General features: G+C 44.6%; 2 protein-coding genes across 3 annotated transcripts in view; both read right to left on the reverse strand.

The window, feature by feature from the left end:
- The window catches only part of NFAM1 (NFAT activating protein with ITAM motif 1), a 42,213-nt gene extending 31,593 nt beyond the window's left edge, over nt 1–10,620 (reverse strand). The window contains exon 1 of the mRNA XM_059726227.1: nt 10,541–10,620. The gene's annotated coding sequence lies outside the window, so the exon portion shown is untranslated. The remainder of the gene's footprint in view (nt 1–10,540) is intronic.
- Nucleotides 2,750–15,384, reverse strand: part of LOC102557652 (suppressor of cytokine signaling 1) — a 36,188-nt gene continuing 23,553 nt past the window's right edge. For both annotated transcript variants that reach the window (XM_059726228.1, XM_019480904.2), the window contains 2 exons: nt 13,869–13,988; nt 2,750–10,707 (listed from right to left, as the gene is read on the reverse strand). In XM_059726228.1, the coding sequence (XP_059582211.1) occupies nt 9,931–10,641 (711 nt within the window). In that variant the 5' untranslated portion in view covers nt 10,642–10,707; nt 13,869–13,988 and the 3' untranslated portion in view covers nt 2,750–9,930. The remainder of the gene's footprint in view (nt 10,708–13,868; nt 13,989–15,384) is intronic.

A 15,384-nucleotide genomic window follows, 5' to 3' on the forward strand; every position in this document is an offset into this window, starting at 1 on the left:
GCAAGAACTGAGGAGTGAAAGCCAGGCCATACAGATGGCAGGGCTGAGCCCAGCCACTAGGCAAGTAGATCAGGCCAGCAAGAGGGGATGTTTGGCTCTTCACATCTTGAAACCCTCGAAACAGGGCACCTGAGCATGGGAATCTCTCTAATCCAATGAGTCTCTGGGATTTTGAAAGGCTTCTGTTGCTAGATACAAAATCCAATAGTACTGAAATAGAACATGAAATATGTTGGGATGGGAGAGGATGACTACCCTTTTTATACACAGAGGAAGGTGGCCGGGGGCAGGGCTGCTGTCCCTCAGCAGGGGTTCAAGCCTGTCCCCATGTTAGTATTTTTATGCACACCTGAACCAATCAGACTCCAGCATCATTAACCTTTTCCCATCCACTATATCTCAGCCTTCTAATGAAACCCCTTCCTCTCATCTTCTAGCACTCTAGGGAGATCCCTCCCCTGCCCAGTACTTGGCTTTCTTTATTATCTCTGCCCAGCTGTGGTTTGTAAGTTTTTAAAATCTTTTCTAGGAACAGATAATGATCACAATTACCCAGAATCCAAAAACGCAGACAGCTTGAAATGTGGTTAGGCTCTGCCCTACTTTAATTGACTTAAGATGAAACTGGTCTATTGAGGGTGGGATGGGGGTGGAGGGAAAGATAGATAAGAAGAAAAAGAGAAAGACCCACTTTGACAAATACAGCTGCGTTTGTTTGAACCACACCACCCTTTCCTGCTGGCCTGCTTTGGACCGTATGAGAACAGGATGAAATACTGCTGAGGTGAAACCCAAGACAGAGGCTCTGATTCAGCACAGCACTCAGCACACATTTTCATGCTGTTCTTCAAAAGAATACAGAGCTATTAAATGTTTTGCTGAATCAGGCCCAGGGTAATTACACCAACATAAGGACTGCCACCGGTTAGGCCTGAGGTATGTTACTGGAGCATTTTTCCCCCACAGGTGCTCACCATGAAAATCCACATACCCAGTGATGTTTTTCTCAGTATTAAACCAGTCACTTGCCAGGCTGAGAGAAGCTGCTGGGTAGAAGACACCTCTGGAATTTCCCTACCATGAGAAACCCCCTCCATGGGAAGTCCATGATTATACAACAGCATTGTAACATCTGCCTCCTATACCAGGATGTTGTAAGGAAACTGCAGTGACCCCAGAAGCATCACAACTGACATTTGGGAGCCTTTACCTTTCCTGCATGGGCTAGACTCACAGGTAGGAACAACTTGTATGGTTCTCAGGGTGAGGACATACACTATGCAGCTATATATTACCCAGGATTTGAACACATGGGTGCCAGACTCTTTTCTCACACACTTCTCAACTACTGTTTGTTGGGATTTTCACAGCTGGAAGCTCCAAGGGACATCTGAGGTTTCACATCTCTCTGCTTATGACCATGATACATTTGTTAAATTATCCCAACCTTTTCTTCTCTGTCAGCAGGCACACTGGCATAGAAAAGCCATGGAGGGCTACATGGACCTGTTTAAGCAAGAATAGACAACAGTGCTCAGACCACTACAACATTGCCTTTGCACTAGTGCTCTCACTGATTAAGCCAAACTAATGTTAGCAACAGTAGAGAAATCGTGGGCAGCAGGGAAGGAGGGAAATTACCAGTCAAGGCCAAAGAGAAACAAACAGGACTATTTAAGAGATGATGCACTGAAATATAATTCTAGCATTTATCCACACCATTTACAAGGCCCAGGTCATAGTCCTGGAAGTATGAGTGAGAATACACAGAAAACATATTAACATTCTCTGCTAAGAAGTTCATCATGCTCTTAGAAAGCTCTCTCACAGATAAAGATAAAAAATTATAAGGTGGCACTGCACTTATACTCGGTCTTTCTGTAACATATATCTTCACAGGCTCTTAGAATACTTTATTGCTATTATTGGATTTGGTCCCATCTGGAGACCACATTAGTTATTTGTTTGGCTTATTTTAAATGAAGATAGATATTTCACTATGCACATGATTATGTGTTTTACTGTTCTGGCACAATTCCTGCCAGCTCAACCATCAAAGAAATAGCCTATGCCTCCCACCTGCCACCTATTTAGGCCCACCCACTTTCTTGGGCCTGGGACCTAGACCCTTAGAGCTCCTCACAGTCAAGGGCAGACCAAGGGATACAATTCCAGGCCCTGTTTTTTTTCCCTTAGCTCTCAGACATATAAGAAACATCAGGATATGCACTGTGATATTTTTGGCTAAGGACTCAACAAATACAGATACTTACAATATAAATGGACTTAACTGTAAATCTAAGGTGTGAGGACTTGACATACCACCTTGAGTTAAGCTGTTGTACATTGTTACTGCTACTGTGTGACGTGCTGCCAAAACAGCTGTGCCACAACCAAGTGGGTGCATTTAAATGAAAAGCTCTGCTGTGTGCATGTATTTTCACTGCACAGTGACAGAGTGCAGAAGTGTTTGGCATCCTTCTAGGCCACATGGGCTCAGGACATTGTCAATGAATTTCTCATTTGAATTTAAACTGGCCAGTTTCTGTTACAGGGCCCAACAGAGCACAATATTCATGGGCTTGAGCAGCTGTATTAGTCAGTGGCTTTGCTGACTTGAATGAACTTTTCCTATGCTTAGTTGCATCCTAGCTTGAAGTACCTTCCGGGATCTGGGCCACAGAAAGGCAGAAAAGAATGAGTTAGAACTGAATCCATTTGAAAAGATGAAAGCCAAACACTTAAAGAGTTCTTCATATGAGAAGTAGGGTATTTTATTTTTTCCTTTTTAAAAAACAAGATATATAAAATACAGTTTATACAAACTGAACTGTATCTGGTCCAGCTTTTAGAGCAGTTATCATCAACCAATAGCTTACATCACAGGAATGTTTCCTTTTAGATTTCATCCATATAAAAAGATAGGTACAAGCTGCAGCAATCCTTTTTCTTTAATAAAAGGAAATACTAACCTAGGTGTACTAATTTATTATGGGAATTACTGCTGGAGCCACTTCCATTGCCCAGCCAGGTATATATAGCACAACACAAGGCAGTTTTAGCTTACACACAGCAATGCAATTCCTCCCTTCCCCCACACACAGTGCTTCAGCACCAAAACAGGGCCAGGGTCCAGGAGATTGTAGTCTCAGTTGAATTATTTGATCCTTGTTTCTAACTGGAACTATCAAGATTAGGTTCAGTAAGTATCTGTTAGATTGATTTTTCTATGATGCATGCAGGTTGGGGAAGGAAGCAGGAGACATCTATTCCCTTGGCAGGGGCAGGTAAAGTTCCAAAATTCAGTTGCCTGACTAGAAAGTGTGACTGCCAGTTTTTCAAACCATGGACTCATTCTCTTGAGTAATTATAATTAATTCTTGCTGCAGTCATCTGAAGGTGTTTCCCTGCATTTCATCTATTCTGTTTTCAAGTATTATACTTAATAGTTTTCCGCTTAGTTCTCTAATTTGAGAGCCCAAGTCTTCCCTAATGTAACTAACAAGGCTGGCAAATCCATTGGGAATAAGTCATTTAGGCACTTCTGAAGATTTGAATGTCCCAAAATGTTTTACTCCAGTTTCCCCAATCCTTCTAGCCAGTAGGGAACAGCCTGGTAAGGGCAGTAAGTTCCAAGGCTGTGAACTGCCATGCAAGCCAGTGGGAGCAGGTACTTGTTTCATGTAAACTTACTGTGGAAAACCCAGTTTGTACAACTCCAGTTTTATGGAACAATAGGCCAGAGTCAAAGCCTACTGAAGTCAACAGGATTTGGATCAAGCCAAGATTCACACTATTGTCTTTTAAGATATTGTTCTGGGTGGCAAGTTGCCAAGAGAAAGCACACTGTTTTGGGGTGGATACATGTAATGGTAATCTGAGCATGCTCCAATGACATGTGCCACTTCCTCCTCACTTATCTCTTGTCAACTGACTAGCTCAGTGGTTTTCAACCTTTTTTCATTTGTGGACCCCTTTGGAAATTTCAAATGGAATGCAGACTCCTTTGAATTTTAACTGGGTATTCACATACTTTTGATTGATCATAGTCATCTATTGCAGACCCCATAGACATGTCTGCAGACCACAAGTTGAAAAACACTGGTATAGCTTACTAGGTTGGCTGATATCAATTAGCTCTATTCTCCTTCCCTCTGACCTGTGTAGCTCAGTGCTGTTCTTGGAGTTGCCAAGCCACCCCCGTTGTCCTTGTCTAAATTTCATTTACTTACCCTCAATAATACATTTTTTCTTTACCCTTAACTACTAGAAAAGTTGCTACGTTGCCAACAGGTTAACAACTCCTGGTCTGTGCAGACCTTGGGGGCTGCGATCAAATCAACAATGCAGGGTATGGATAAATCAGTGGCTTACAACCTTTTTTAGACTTGACACACTCTTCCTTAGACTCAAGGCCAGTTGGGAAACACCAGTTCTTAAGTTTCCACTCATTTGGGACTACAGAAAAACATGAGCAATTTGCAAATAATTCAGAAAGACCACAACAGGTCAGAATGTTATTACCACTATGGATAACTATATGAAATCTCTAGGTTAATCTTGTGAATCATGTTTGCACACCTAGCGTGTGCAAACCTGTGACACCCTTGAAAGAACCTGAAAGCACCCAATGGTGCTACAGCGCCATGGCTGAGAAGCACTGGTCTACACTGCAGTCACACAAATAGAGAACCCCAGGCTAGCTCAGTAGCAGTCCAGTCATCCAAGCAAGGAGCTCTATCCTGTGGAGAACCTGAGTAAGTTAGCCCATGCTGACCTCTAAGGCTGCTGTACCTAGATTGCTACTGGTACACGAGTGAAGGTATGGCTACACTGACAAGTTCCCATGAAGCAAGCTAGAATATTCATTTGAAGGACATCAGTTATTCTGTGGTAACTGTGTCTCTGTGCATACTCTTACCCTGCAATAAGTGCAAGACTGTTTGCTTGGCAATGAAAGTAGGGTAAACTCCTCTGTACATATTGTATAGCGAGTGTGTGCACACAGGGAGTTTTTGTGGAATAGATGTAAGATGACTTGCTTTGCAGTCTCTTGCTTGTGCAGTCATACCCTGAGCGTACTGTAGCCCAGAGAATTCTATGCAAGGGGATCACAAGTTAGAGAATGGCTCTGTTGTTCAGAGGTGGAATTGCCCAGTATTGCACCCCTCCCACACACCACGTGCCCTCCTTTCAGCAGCTCTGGCTCCAGCACTGGGAATGGCAGAGCAGCAGCGGCAGTGCAGGAGCTGCATGTGTAGTTTGTTGTTGCTGGGCGAGATGTCACCTCCTTTTTTACTGCATCAAGAAGCTGAAAAACTGTTTTTGACAGTAAAGGAGGCGACATCTCCCCCCAGCAGTAGCAAACCTCTGGGTGCAGCTCCTGCAGCGCGTGTTGCTGCTTCTCTGCCCTCCCCACCCCATTGTCAGAAACAGAGCTGAAGCCACTGCAGGGAAGGTGTGAGGGACATGAGGGCAAATGAGGATGGAAAGGAACCATTTAACTTTATTCCAATACCACCCCCATTAGACAGTGCCTGGAGCTCGTGCCCTGCTCACCCACCCATCTTTACACTACTGCACTATCTTTACACCTTTCCCCTTTCCACATACCCCCCCAGCCCCTATTCCCTCTTCCTTCAGTAGGCAATAGCATAGCAAAAACAGAAAATTCTGTTCCAACCTACGTATAGGATTACAGAACACTAACAAAGCTAAATACCCAAAGATTTGGCATGCAGGTGCACAACTGAACGAGTCAATACATTCCAGTAACTTGAATTTAGCTTTGTAAATGAACCATTCTGCAAAGTTACCAAAAGTGAGTCATGCAAAAACATAGGTTTTGATAAACATTAAGGTCAGAGATCATAAGGAAGTTGTATTTCAAAACCTAGTTGCTTAAAAGAAGTCCAGTTGCAAGCATCCAACAGGCCCAAATATCATGCAGTTTTTGAAGTGCATTCACACATGTCTGCACTTTTAGATGGCTTCTAGTCTGATGAAGCAGAATCATAATGGAATACAGACTTTTTTTTTTTTTTTTTTAAATCGGAGGTAGTCATATATTACAAGATCCATCAGCCGCAGGGCCCCTATTGTGCACACACACATGCATACATAAGGAAGCTATTAACTTATGAAGTTTTAAGCAAGGATTCTGGGAAAATTAACCAGCGAGACTCGAGAGCATTGTTAAAAGGGGGTTAGTGAGAGTCAGATTAAAACTTCCCATTTCCTGTGTTGTGCCTGTGGCATGTTGGGACTCAATTTCCATCACTTCAAGGCCTGATAGGCAGAGCCTCTCTCACGAGACTAAACAACTTTTCAAGTTTTGCTGTTAGCAAGAACATTGTAAAAATCTGTATGTGCACTTGTATAATTTCTTCAGAGTGAAGTGAGCCAGTCAAGACTCATAACCAACCTTGTTATGATGCAAACATGTTTTCCTATTCCCCAAATAGTGCACCGGGGGCACAGAGTAAAGACACTCAAAAAATAACACACTCTTACCAGCCACCAAAGAAGTACTTTGGGACATGCCAGAAGGAGCTTCTCCTTCATGGAAAGGGGACATATATACATGCAGGTTGCTTTAGCAAAATATCTCCCACTGAATAACAGCAGCAAAACAAAACTAGGTTTACAGAAACAAAAGTTTAAATCCTCCCATCAGTAAACAACTGTGTTTTTATACATGTAGTCCATGTTTCTCCCATAGTTTTTTTTTTTCCTCCCCATAATTCTGAAAAAAAAAAGGAACAATCACTGACAACTTGGAATCAAAAGGTTTTGCAACACGTTCTTCACATCTTAGTTCTCCCAAAATGGATTTCTTCACTCCATCATCCAATTCAATTTACTTTTTCCTTCATATTATCAGGGCCAAACACAAACAGCTCTCTCATTTTAAGCTTTAGCTACAAAACAATACTTAGCTCTGACAAGTTGCTTTTTACCCACAGAATTCAAGCCAATTTACTAGGGGATATACAGGAATTAAGTTAAGTTATTTGTGATACAGAGATGAAGGCATGCTGCACAATTTTAGTTTCAAGCACAAAAACAAGAGAAAGAATACAAAAACATCACTTTATTAAAAGCTAAAATATTTTCTTCCCTGTTAGTGTATTTTCAGAGAGGGCAACCCTGACCATTAACAGTGGAATGGTTCCAGTGCTATTAGCTGCACAAACCCAACGTGCTTGTTTTAAAACTAAAGTAAGAACAGTTCACAGACAGGTCAAAGCAATCCAGTTGGATGGCTCTTCCCCCGTATGGTATAACCACCATCATAAAAACAGAAGCATTCCTGTGCTTAGTTACTAACTGGAAAGAAGTCAGTCAGTTCCTGACTGAGAAATGCAGCTGCATACCTCAAGCGCTGTATTTGTGGTGGGCAAAAAAGGAAGGGAGTGAAATGCCGTGCAGGCAGGGAGGACTATTTACTATCTGTCTTTAAGGGAAGTGAGGAGTGTGGGGGAATGTACAGCACAAAACGGAGCAGTGTGGCATCCATAGGTCAGGGAGTTGTTCAGAAAGTGCCCGAGGCCAGGGTGACGCTACAGATTTCAAATCGTCTAGAGGTGAGATTTCCAGACAAAGCTGAGCTATCAGTGGCCTCTAATGAGGACACAGTGAAACCAAAGAAACTGCACTCTTACCAGTATTAACCATTTTGTTTGTAGGAGGTGGTTTGTCTTCCTTTATCAGTAAAAAAAGTGCAACTTTGCCAGTACAGCTGCATCTGTATTAGGAGGATTTTGCTGGCATAAAACACCAGTGAAGTGCTCCTGCTGTGGACGTGTTGCCCAAGGCCCCCCTAACATGCTAGCATTACAGGCCTAGGAGTTCTGCAAAAGGCACAAAATATGACTGCAGTGGTATCCTGCTAGTCTAGCTTCCTGGCCATCTGTTTTGCAGCCAGTCCCCTCCCATAGCCTAGATGCTTTGGTTGTGCTGTTGACAAACAGGACATTCTAATTCAGGGTTGGGCAACATATGGCCTGCAGGCCAGATCCAGCCCGCCAACTGATATCTGGCCCATGAGTGGCCAGCCATCAATTCATGGGATCCAGCCTGTGATCTACCTGATGCCAGACAGTTGGGGCTGTTTCCATCATGCCAGGTGGGCAGGTAGGACTGCTTCCGCCCAGCGCCGATACAACAGAGTCAGCTGTGGACCTGGTAGATGCCCTGATCCCCACCCAGAACCAGCCAGCAATGTCCACAGCTGATGCCAGCACCCATCAGGAGCTGCTTCCACACCAGGTGGGTGGTGGCATAAACTGTGGGCACAGCTAGCAGGTTCTGGGTTGGGGAAGGGATTGGAGTGTGCTACAGCTCTGGGTGGGTTAAGTGTGGCCCTCAAGAGGACACCAAAACTCATTAAGTGGCTCTCTAGCCAAAATAATTGCCCACCCCTGTACTAATTTCACAGGTTTAAAAAAACAAAACAAAATGGGAGGGAGGGGGCCTGCAGGCCACTATTCACTCTGAAGTGATCAGAAGCCCAAGAGTTGAACCACTAGTTATAACAACACTGGGGAGAGGGGTGGGGGAGGAAGGGGAAGGACCTTTTCTAGCTACTTGGAAGAAAATATTCCTCATCTCTGGACACTCCTGGTTAAGTCCATGCATATTTCAGAGGCATAACTTAAATCTGATATCACTGATATGAACCAAGCTTCTATACAATATATATTTTTGTAGTTCTCTTTCACCCTCATCAGTTATGTTACCATGTTTCTATACTGCAGACACTTTGCAGCATTCCCCACTAGCTGTTCCATCAAGCACCTGGCTTGCCTTTCAGTGCAGTAAACAACGGTTCAAAATGGAGGACCTATCATATTAAGAAAACACCCTCCCCTCTAGTACCTGTGTTTTGAAAAACACCTTTGATTATTCCACTGAAAAATAAAAAGTAAATTCACTTCTCTCAAATCAATGCCAATTTGCGTGTTCAAACTGGCCTTGACAGTAAAACTCAAGTTAATCAACTTAACTCTGATTCTTGCATGCTAGCAGCTTTGCGCTTCCAACACTGCAGGGAATGCTTACATTCGCTGGGAGCCCTGTTGTTTTGGAAAAGGACTTTAAAAAAAAACACCTTCATACTATTTTATTTATTTATTGTTTTTTATAAGGCCCTTTCCTCTGCCTCGAAGACAAAAGCCTAAACCCTGAGAGCGTTCTTTTACAGCCTGCAGAGGGCAGCAGTATACCACCAGAAGAGTATACAAGATGGTGCTTTAAGCACATCTTCCCATATAATCCAACAAGCAGGACTTCTACAAACCAAGATTTGGCTGATAGAAATATAATATGGTCCAAGTAGAATACATCCCACCTACACTCAAAAGAAATGAAGCCCTGCAGTCCAGCTTCCAATAAAACAATGCAGAAGCTGGAGGAACCTTGTATCTACTGTACACTCCTACAACTCTTTGCTCCAGTGCAAATATCAGAGAGGTTTTTGGCATGTATTATGCTTCTGTGGTGCAGGGAAGGGAAGGCTGTTGGTCATGAAGTCTCACTCCCACACATGCAGCCAAGCTGCTTTGGTATCAGATCAGCGTAGGAGTTCTATGCATATTCAGACTGAACTGACACTTGTCAAAGTATAAAATTCAGTTGGACCTTTTCATGAGGGTAGATGGTCAGCAAGAATTAGCTTAGGCACTTTGGAAAGTAGGAGGAAGAGGGTGAACTGGAAGGATGGACATCTCATCCTGCTTCTCAAGCTTATGCATTGCAATCACAATTGGAATAAAGTGCTGGGCTGGAGGATCCCCCTGTGGTTGAGAGGCAGTTCTACTCTACCACAGGGAAAGGTTATAAAACGCTAACTGATGTGCAGATTTTATCTTTCCCCTAGCAGAAAGTACGCTCCCATAAAATGTCACGGATCTAATTCATGTGTCCATGTTAGGGGTGCTTACTTTGGTTTGCCACATGCACACGCTTCTCTCCCTGTCCATGTAGGCATCGGGTTCTGGGTAGCACCCTGGTCCACCCCCTCCCACAATTAAAAGGAACTGCCCCCCTTATACACATCTCTGTGCTTGCATATCCTGCGCACTCTCTGGTCTCTGTGTGAGCAGCCAGACTTTGGCGACAGAGTTCTTGCAATGTGGGCACAGTCCTGCATGGCCTGCGCAGGGGTTCAGCGAACACCAGGGGGGTTCCCCCCATCTCATCAAAATGGATAGGGTTGGCCCGAGTTCCTGCCACCACTATCTCCAGCAGCGTAACAACGCAGTCTGAGGACCAGTCCCTGAGCCAGAAGTAGCCCTCCTGGAAAGAAATCCGGAGGCTGACTGGGCCCGACGGCATCCGAACACTCAGGCTGAATAGAAAGTTCCCCTGAGCGCTGTCCCGCACCAAATAAGTCCCCACTGGCTCCTGTTGTAGCTTGGCATGCGCCTCACTCACAGACAAGGGACCCCAGTAGAAGCCGCTGGCCTGTAAGATATTGAGTGATCGCTCCAGGACCTCCCACTCACAGCTGCGAAAAACCCGGTAGCGTGTGGGTAACCTGGATGATGCTGGGGCAGGGAGAGTGCTCTGATGCTGCCTTTGCGGATGAGGAATGCTCCGGTGTGTGTTCTGCAGATCCTCCGGCCTCCCTCTGATCATCTCTCAAAGAGCCCATGGGTCCCAGAAAGCTGCTATCTTTAACATGCTCTCTTCTTTGCACCCAGCCTAGAGAGGAGAAGGAAAGTGAGGCAGGCAGGAGTTCTTTCATATTGTTCTGACTGGACAAAAGAAAGGCTTCACACAAAGGAAGCAAAGCAGCAAGAATGCCAGAAGTGAGGGACGATGCAGGGAAGTTACTAAGGTGATAAATAACAGCTATTTCCTCTCCGATTTCAGTAGTTATGGCAGCTGATGCTGCCTTCATCCCTTGGTCTCACCCCAGACATTGCAGATTATATTTTCGCAGGACTCTGCCTCATCTGGTCTTAGATGACTCCAAAGGGGCTCCCCACTGCATCCCTGGGCAGCCCACGCATAGCTTACCACTGTGACCTCACTGCTGGGAATTTCCCAGTAGGGCTGTTTTTCCTTTTCCCTCACACCCCAAGTTAAAGAAAAAGCCCAAGCCTGAAGACAGGACCTTTTCTAGCATCTTGTGCAGTATGATTTTATTGCTGGTTTGAAGGACTCCTCCTACCTACCTCCACTGTCTCCTTAGAAGACCCATGGGACTATGAAGAAATGGGAGTTGGGAAGGACTTGTCCCTCTATATTACACTACAGCATAGCCCTGCTCCATCTGCCATCAGATGAAACACTGCTTCCCATCAGTAAGCCCCTTGTAGATTAGGTCCTTCCTATGTGGTAACATTAAACCTTGAGCATGTGGTTCAGAGCTGCCATGAGGTAGGACTGTTTTATCCTGTTTACACAGTGGGGTACAGCATGTATCCAAGCTGTGATCCTTCCCCATGCCCCAGTCCCATGTCCCCCCTGCCCTTACCTCACAGGCTGTGTTCCAGGAGGAAAACGGCTGACGGGGGAGGAATCCCTTTTGACCCAAATGTGCCGTGTGAATCCCGAGGGACATTTCTGAACCCCAAGCTTCTACCCTGCCAATAGATTATCCTGATAATTTATTGCTCTGTGGCTGCTTCTGCATCTCCTGCTCCCCACCCCCCTGTTGTTTCCCTCTGCTCCCATACTGGATTAAGATGACTCTCCTTTTCTTACTGCCACAATCTCTCCATTTCTAGTTGCATTTTCTGTGTTCCTACTAGGCTGTCTATATTTAACTGCATTGATTCCTACATCCGCTCTAACCCGATATCAATCCATCTAAGTCATTACAATTATAAAAAATATATATACCGGGTATAAATATCTATATGCATATAAAAACAAAAACCACAGCCCTGAGCCAGAGGCTTGCTCTGTGTAAGAAGCCTGAGCTGTTACACACCACTTCCCCAGCCCTACGAGTCAGTAACTCACCGCCAAAACCTTGCCCCTAGTCCTCCGAAAACCTTGCCCCTAGTCCTCCGAGACGCTCCATTAACCTAATCACTCTCTCTTTTACTGACAGAAAGAGAGGGGGAGGTGTATATGTGGGCAGGCTTAACGGCTGTCCTGCAGCCTGAAGACTGAAGAACATACGCCTTCAGTTTCCCTTTACTTCTCACCTCGGGGGAACTCCCCAGCTTGTCTCAGGCACATGGCACTACCACTCCCGGACTCACTCCCAACACACAACCATCCCAAGGTAAGGCTGCTCTATGCCACCTGCCTAGGTAGTCAGGCAAACCCTAACCTAACTTCTTGTGACCCTTGCGCTAGGGATCCCTTTTATTAGGCTTAACTAATGGCATCACTCCCATTTGTAACCATTCAGAAACTTCTTTTTAAGTAGTTCACTTGTGCCACAGAGAGCTCTGTGCACCCAAGTTCTGTGCTACACCTTTTTCCCTAGCAGAGGCAGCAGCAAACTCCTTTCACACAGTCCAGGTACACTGCCTTAACCCACAACTAAACATGTGCCTCAGGAGAGGCAGGAAAATGTAATCTCCATGGTCCTTGCTATCCATGACCTGCAGAGGTACAAAGAACCAGGGCCCATTGCTATGGGAGCTTGTGAGATAGATGCTCACTAGGTAAAGCCCAGTCTTTGCTAATCTTTCCCTTCACAATGGGCCTCGCTGTGCTAAGCAATAATGCAGTGCCTAACGCTCCACAGCCAGAGCTTTGCCCTGCAGAGAACCAAGTTTTCAGATGATACAAATCACTAGAAAGGCTTTCTAGTGGTAGAAAACTTCAATTCTGCTCCAGAAGGTTTGTGAGCTACAGGCTCTTTAATTGTCATTGTTAAAGACTAACTATTGTATCTCCTACACCTCAGTGCAACAGCATTTTGGAAAGGAACTGCCAGTGATACAGGTGCACAGGAGGTGGCGACCTCTGGCAGGCTGATTTTTTATTTTTGAAGTAGTCAGCAGCCAGCTGCTCAGGTCAATCTAAAACTCAGGAGGGTTGCATCATTTCTACTCTACCCACTGCTCCCCTGGAAAAGTGGAGGGATACATGAGATTTATCACAGAACTCATGCTCCACAGGGAGCTGTGACATGCCTCTACAACCTGTTCATTTGGTTGTGGGAAAGTCCTAAGTAATTAGAGGCAGTATGGAAAGCTAAGGTGATACCACTACTGTTTGCCACTCAGAACCCAGTGCCAGCATTAGGTGGAGGGGGTGGGAGAGAACTTTACTTCCTTCAAGAGCACTGCCCCCCTCCAGCCCTCATGGATTTGACCACCTGGTTTAAAATCTGTATCTGACCCCATAAGACCAGAATCCTAGACACCATGAATGAATACAGCTTTGATGAGACATCTTCATCAGCTGAGACTGTCCCACAGAATACTACTAGCATAGCTTTTCACTCATACTTCTTGCTGTGGGAGTTACGTGCCCACCCTTACTGCACCCACAAATACTTTGTCCCTTGACTTTTCATTCAAGTTAGCAGCAAATGGCCTTTGGGCACCAGAAAATATCCAGACTCAGTGCATACTTTGCAGCATATGCACACAAACATCGACCCAATTCTGAACAGGTTTGATAAAGTTGCCCGTGTACTGCGATTCACCGTCGAGGTGACTGGACTCTTCTTTTCCTTCTCACCCAGACCTGTGTACAGTGGTCTAACAGACTGCCATTTTGTACAGCTTTCACTTTTTGGCCCCTGTATGCAGCCAAAAGCATTATTCACTGATGCCTGGCAAGTCCAGTGCATACACATCCAGTGACTGCTTCAAGAAAAGATCTGATTTTTTTGCATCTTTCACTAACTCCCGCCCTCCTTCCCTCCCCTCAACACAAATGCTGCTTACCTCTTTCAGCTCGTCATTCCTAAGTTCTTGGACACGAGGCCCAGGATTGTCCATTTCTGAGAGTGCCAGCACAGCCCTTTCCAGTTTTTTCCAAAGACTTAAGAGAGAATAGATCTTCTCCTTGGAAAAGAAGAGAGAAGCAAGTCAAATTGGCCATCAGTGAAATACAGTGGGTCACCAAGTCTGCCTGTCCTGACCCTTTTGTTCTGTTACCAGCCCCAATTTATGCTTTGTAGCATTTTTCAAACCATGACACCCCAATAATAAATCTATCATCACTGCCTTCAATCCTCAGAGGCAACTACAAGGAGCTTGATGTTTGCCACTGTCTTTTCAGCATTGAATAGCAACATTACAGGATATCTTAAAAACTATTTTTAATAATCAAGTGTTAGGCCTGATTTACAAGATCCCAAGTAGCACAATCACAGTTAAGATAAAAAGCATCTTGGTCTACCAGTAGTGTACAGAACAAACATACAGCCTCTACTATTGTTGGACCATCTAGACAGAGGCACAATAAATTCTAATAGGCACTTTTCTGCCTTGATGCTTTACAATGTCCAAAGCTATTTTTATTGCTTCTGCAGTATCAGCTGATCCCCATACCCAGTCAGTACAGTACAACCCCTGGTGAAGCAGCATACACAGACCCTCATTCAATCACAGTCCTGCCAGTGGATTCAGCAAGCAGAAAAAAAAATAAAAATAAATAAACCTGACTTTCTACAGGCCCTTCGAGGCACTTTCCCACTGCTCTGTTTATGTATAAAGTTTCATTATTTCACTTCACTGTCATTGGTTTGCACCGTTTGCAGCCTGTAACAGGCATTTCATCCCTACAAGGCAGGTTTAATTGCAATTAACTGAATTGGAGTTCAGTTTAATGTCCACACTAGTGTGACACAGTCAATGCTGCTATTATCTATTCCAGAATTCCCAGAACAGCTCTCAGCTGAATTCTGGGCAATTCTGAAAGGCTTTGCACATGCCTCTTTCTTAAACCTGAGGAAGGGCATGTGATGCCTGAAAGTTTGTCCAATAGCTCTCCTAGCTGCACAGTTGATCCATTACAAGATATCACAAAACACCCCTGCCACAGGTGCCCAAAAGTATTCATAGAATGAAGGAGGCACACTTCCACAATCCACAAGGAAAAGTCTGTGCTTCCCAGGAGCACAATATACAGCTTCCTGAAGTATGGAGACCCTAGCTTAAAGAATTTAATGTAATATGGAGTCTAGGCACAATGCCTGGCTTGAACTTTTGTTATACAAAATCTTTTAGCTGGATCCTGTTAAAGGCACTGCAAGTCGTGAGGTGGCTGCAGAGAAGAGGTGGAGCGAAGTTCAGCATAGACCCCAAGTGTGAATCTGGAAGAAAGAGCAGGGGCGAAGCAGACAGCAATATACTTGAATGGTGGACTAACCTTGTTACCACAACAGTGACCTCCATCCACATTGGTACTAGCATGATGTAACGTGCTATCACAACAGGGCATGTGTGCACAACCACA

The sequence above is a fragment of the Alligator mississippiensis genome, chromosome 4 (assembly GCF_030867095.1).
Source record: "Alligator mississippiensis isolate rAllMis1 chromosome 4, rAllMis1, whole genome shotgun sequence".
In the NCBI taxonomy this organism is placed as follows: Eukaryota; Metazoa; Chordata; order Crocodylia; family Alligatoridae; genus Alligator; species Alligator mississippiensis.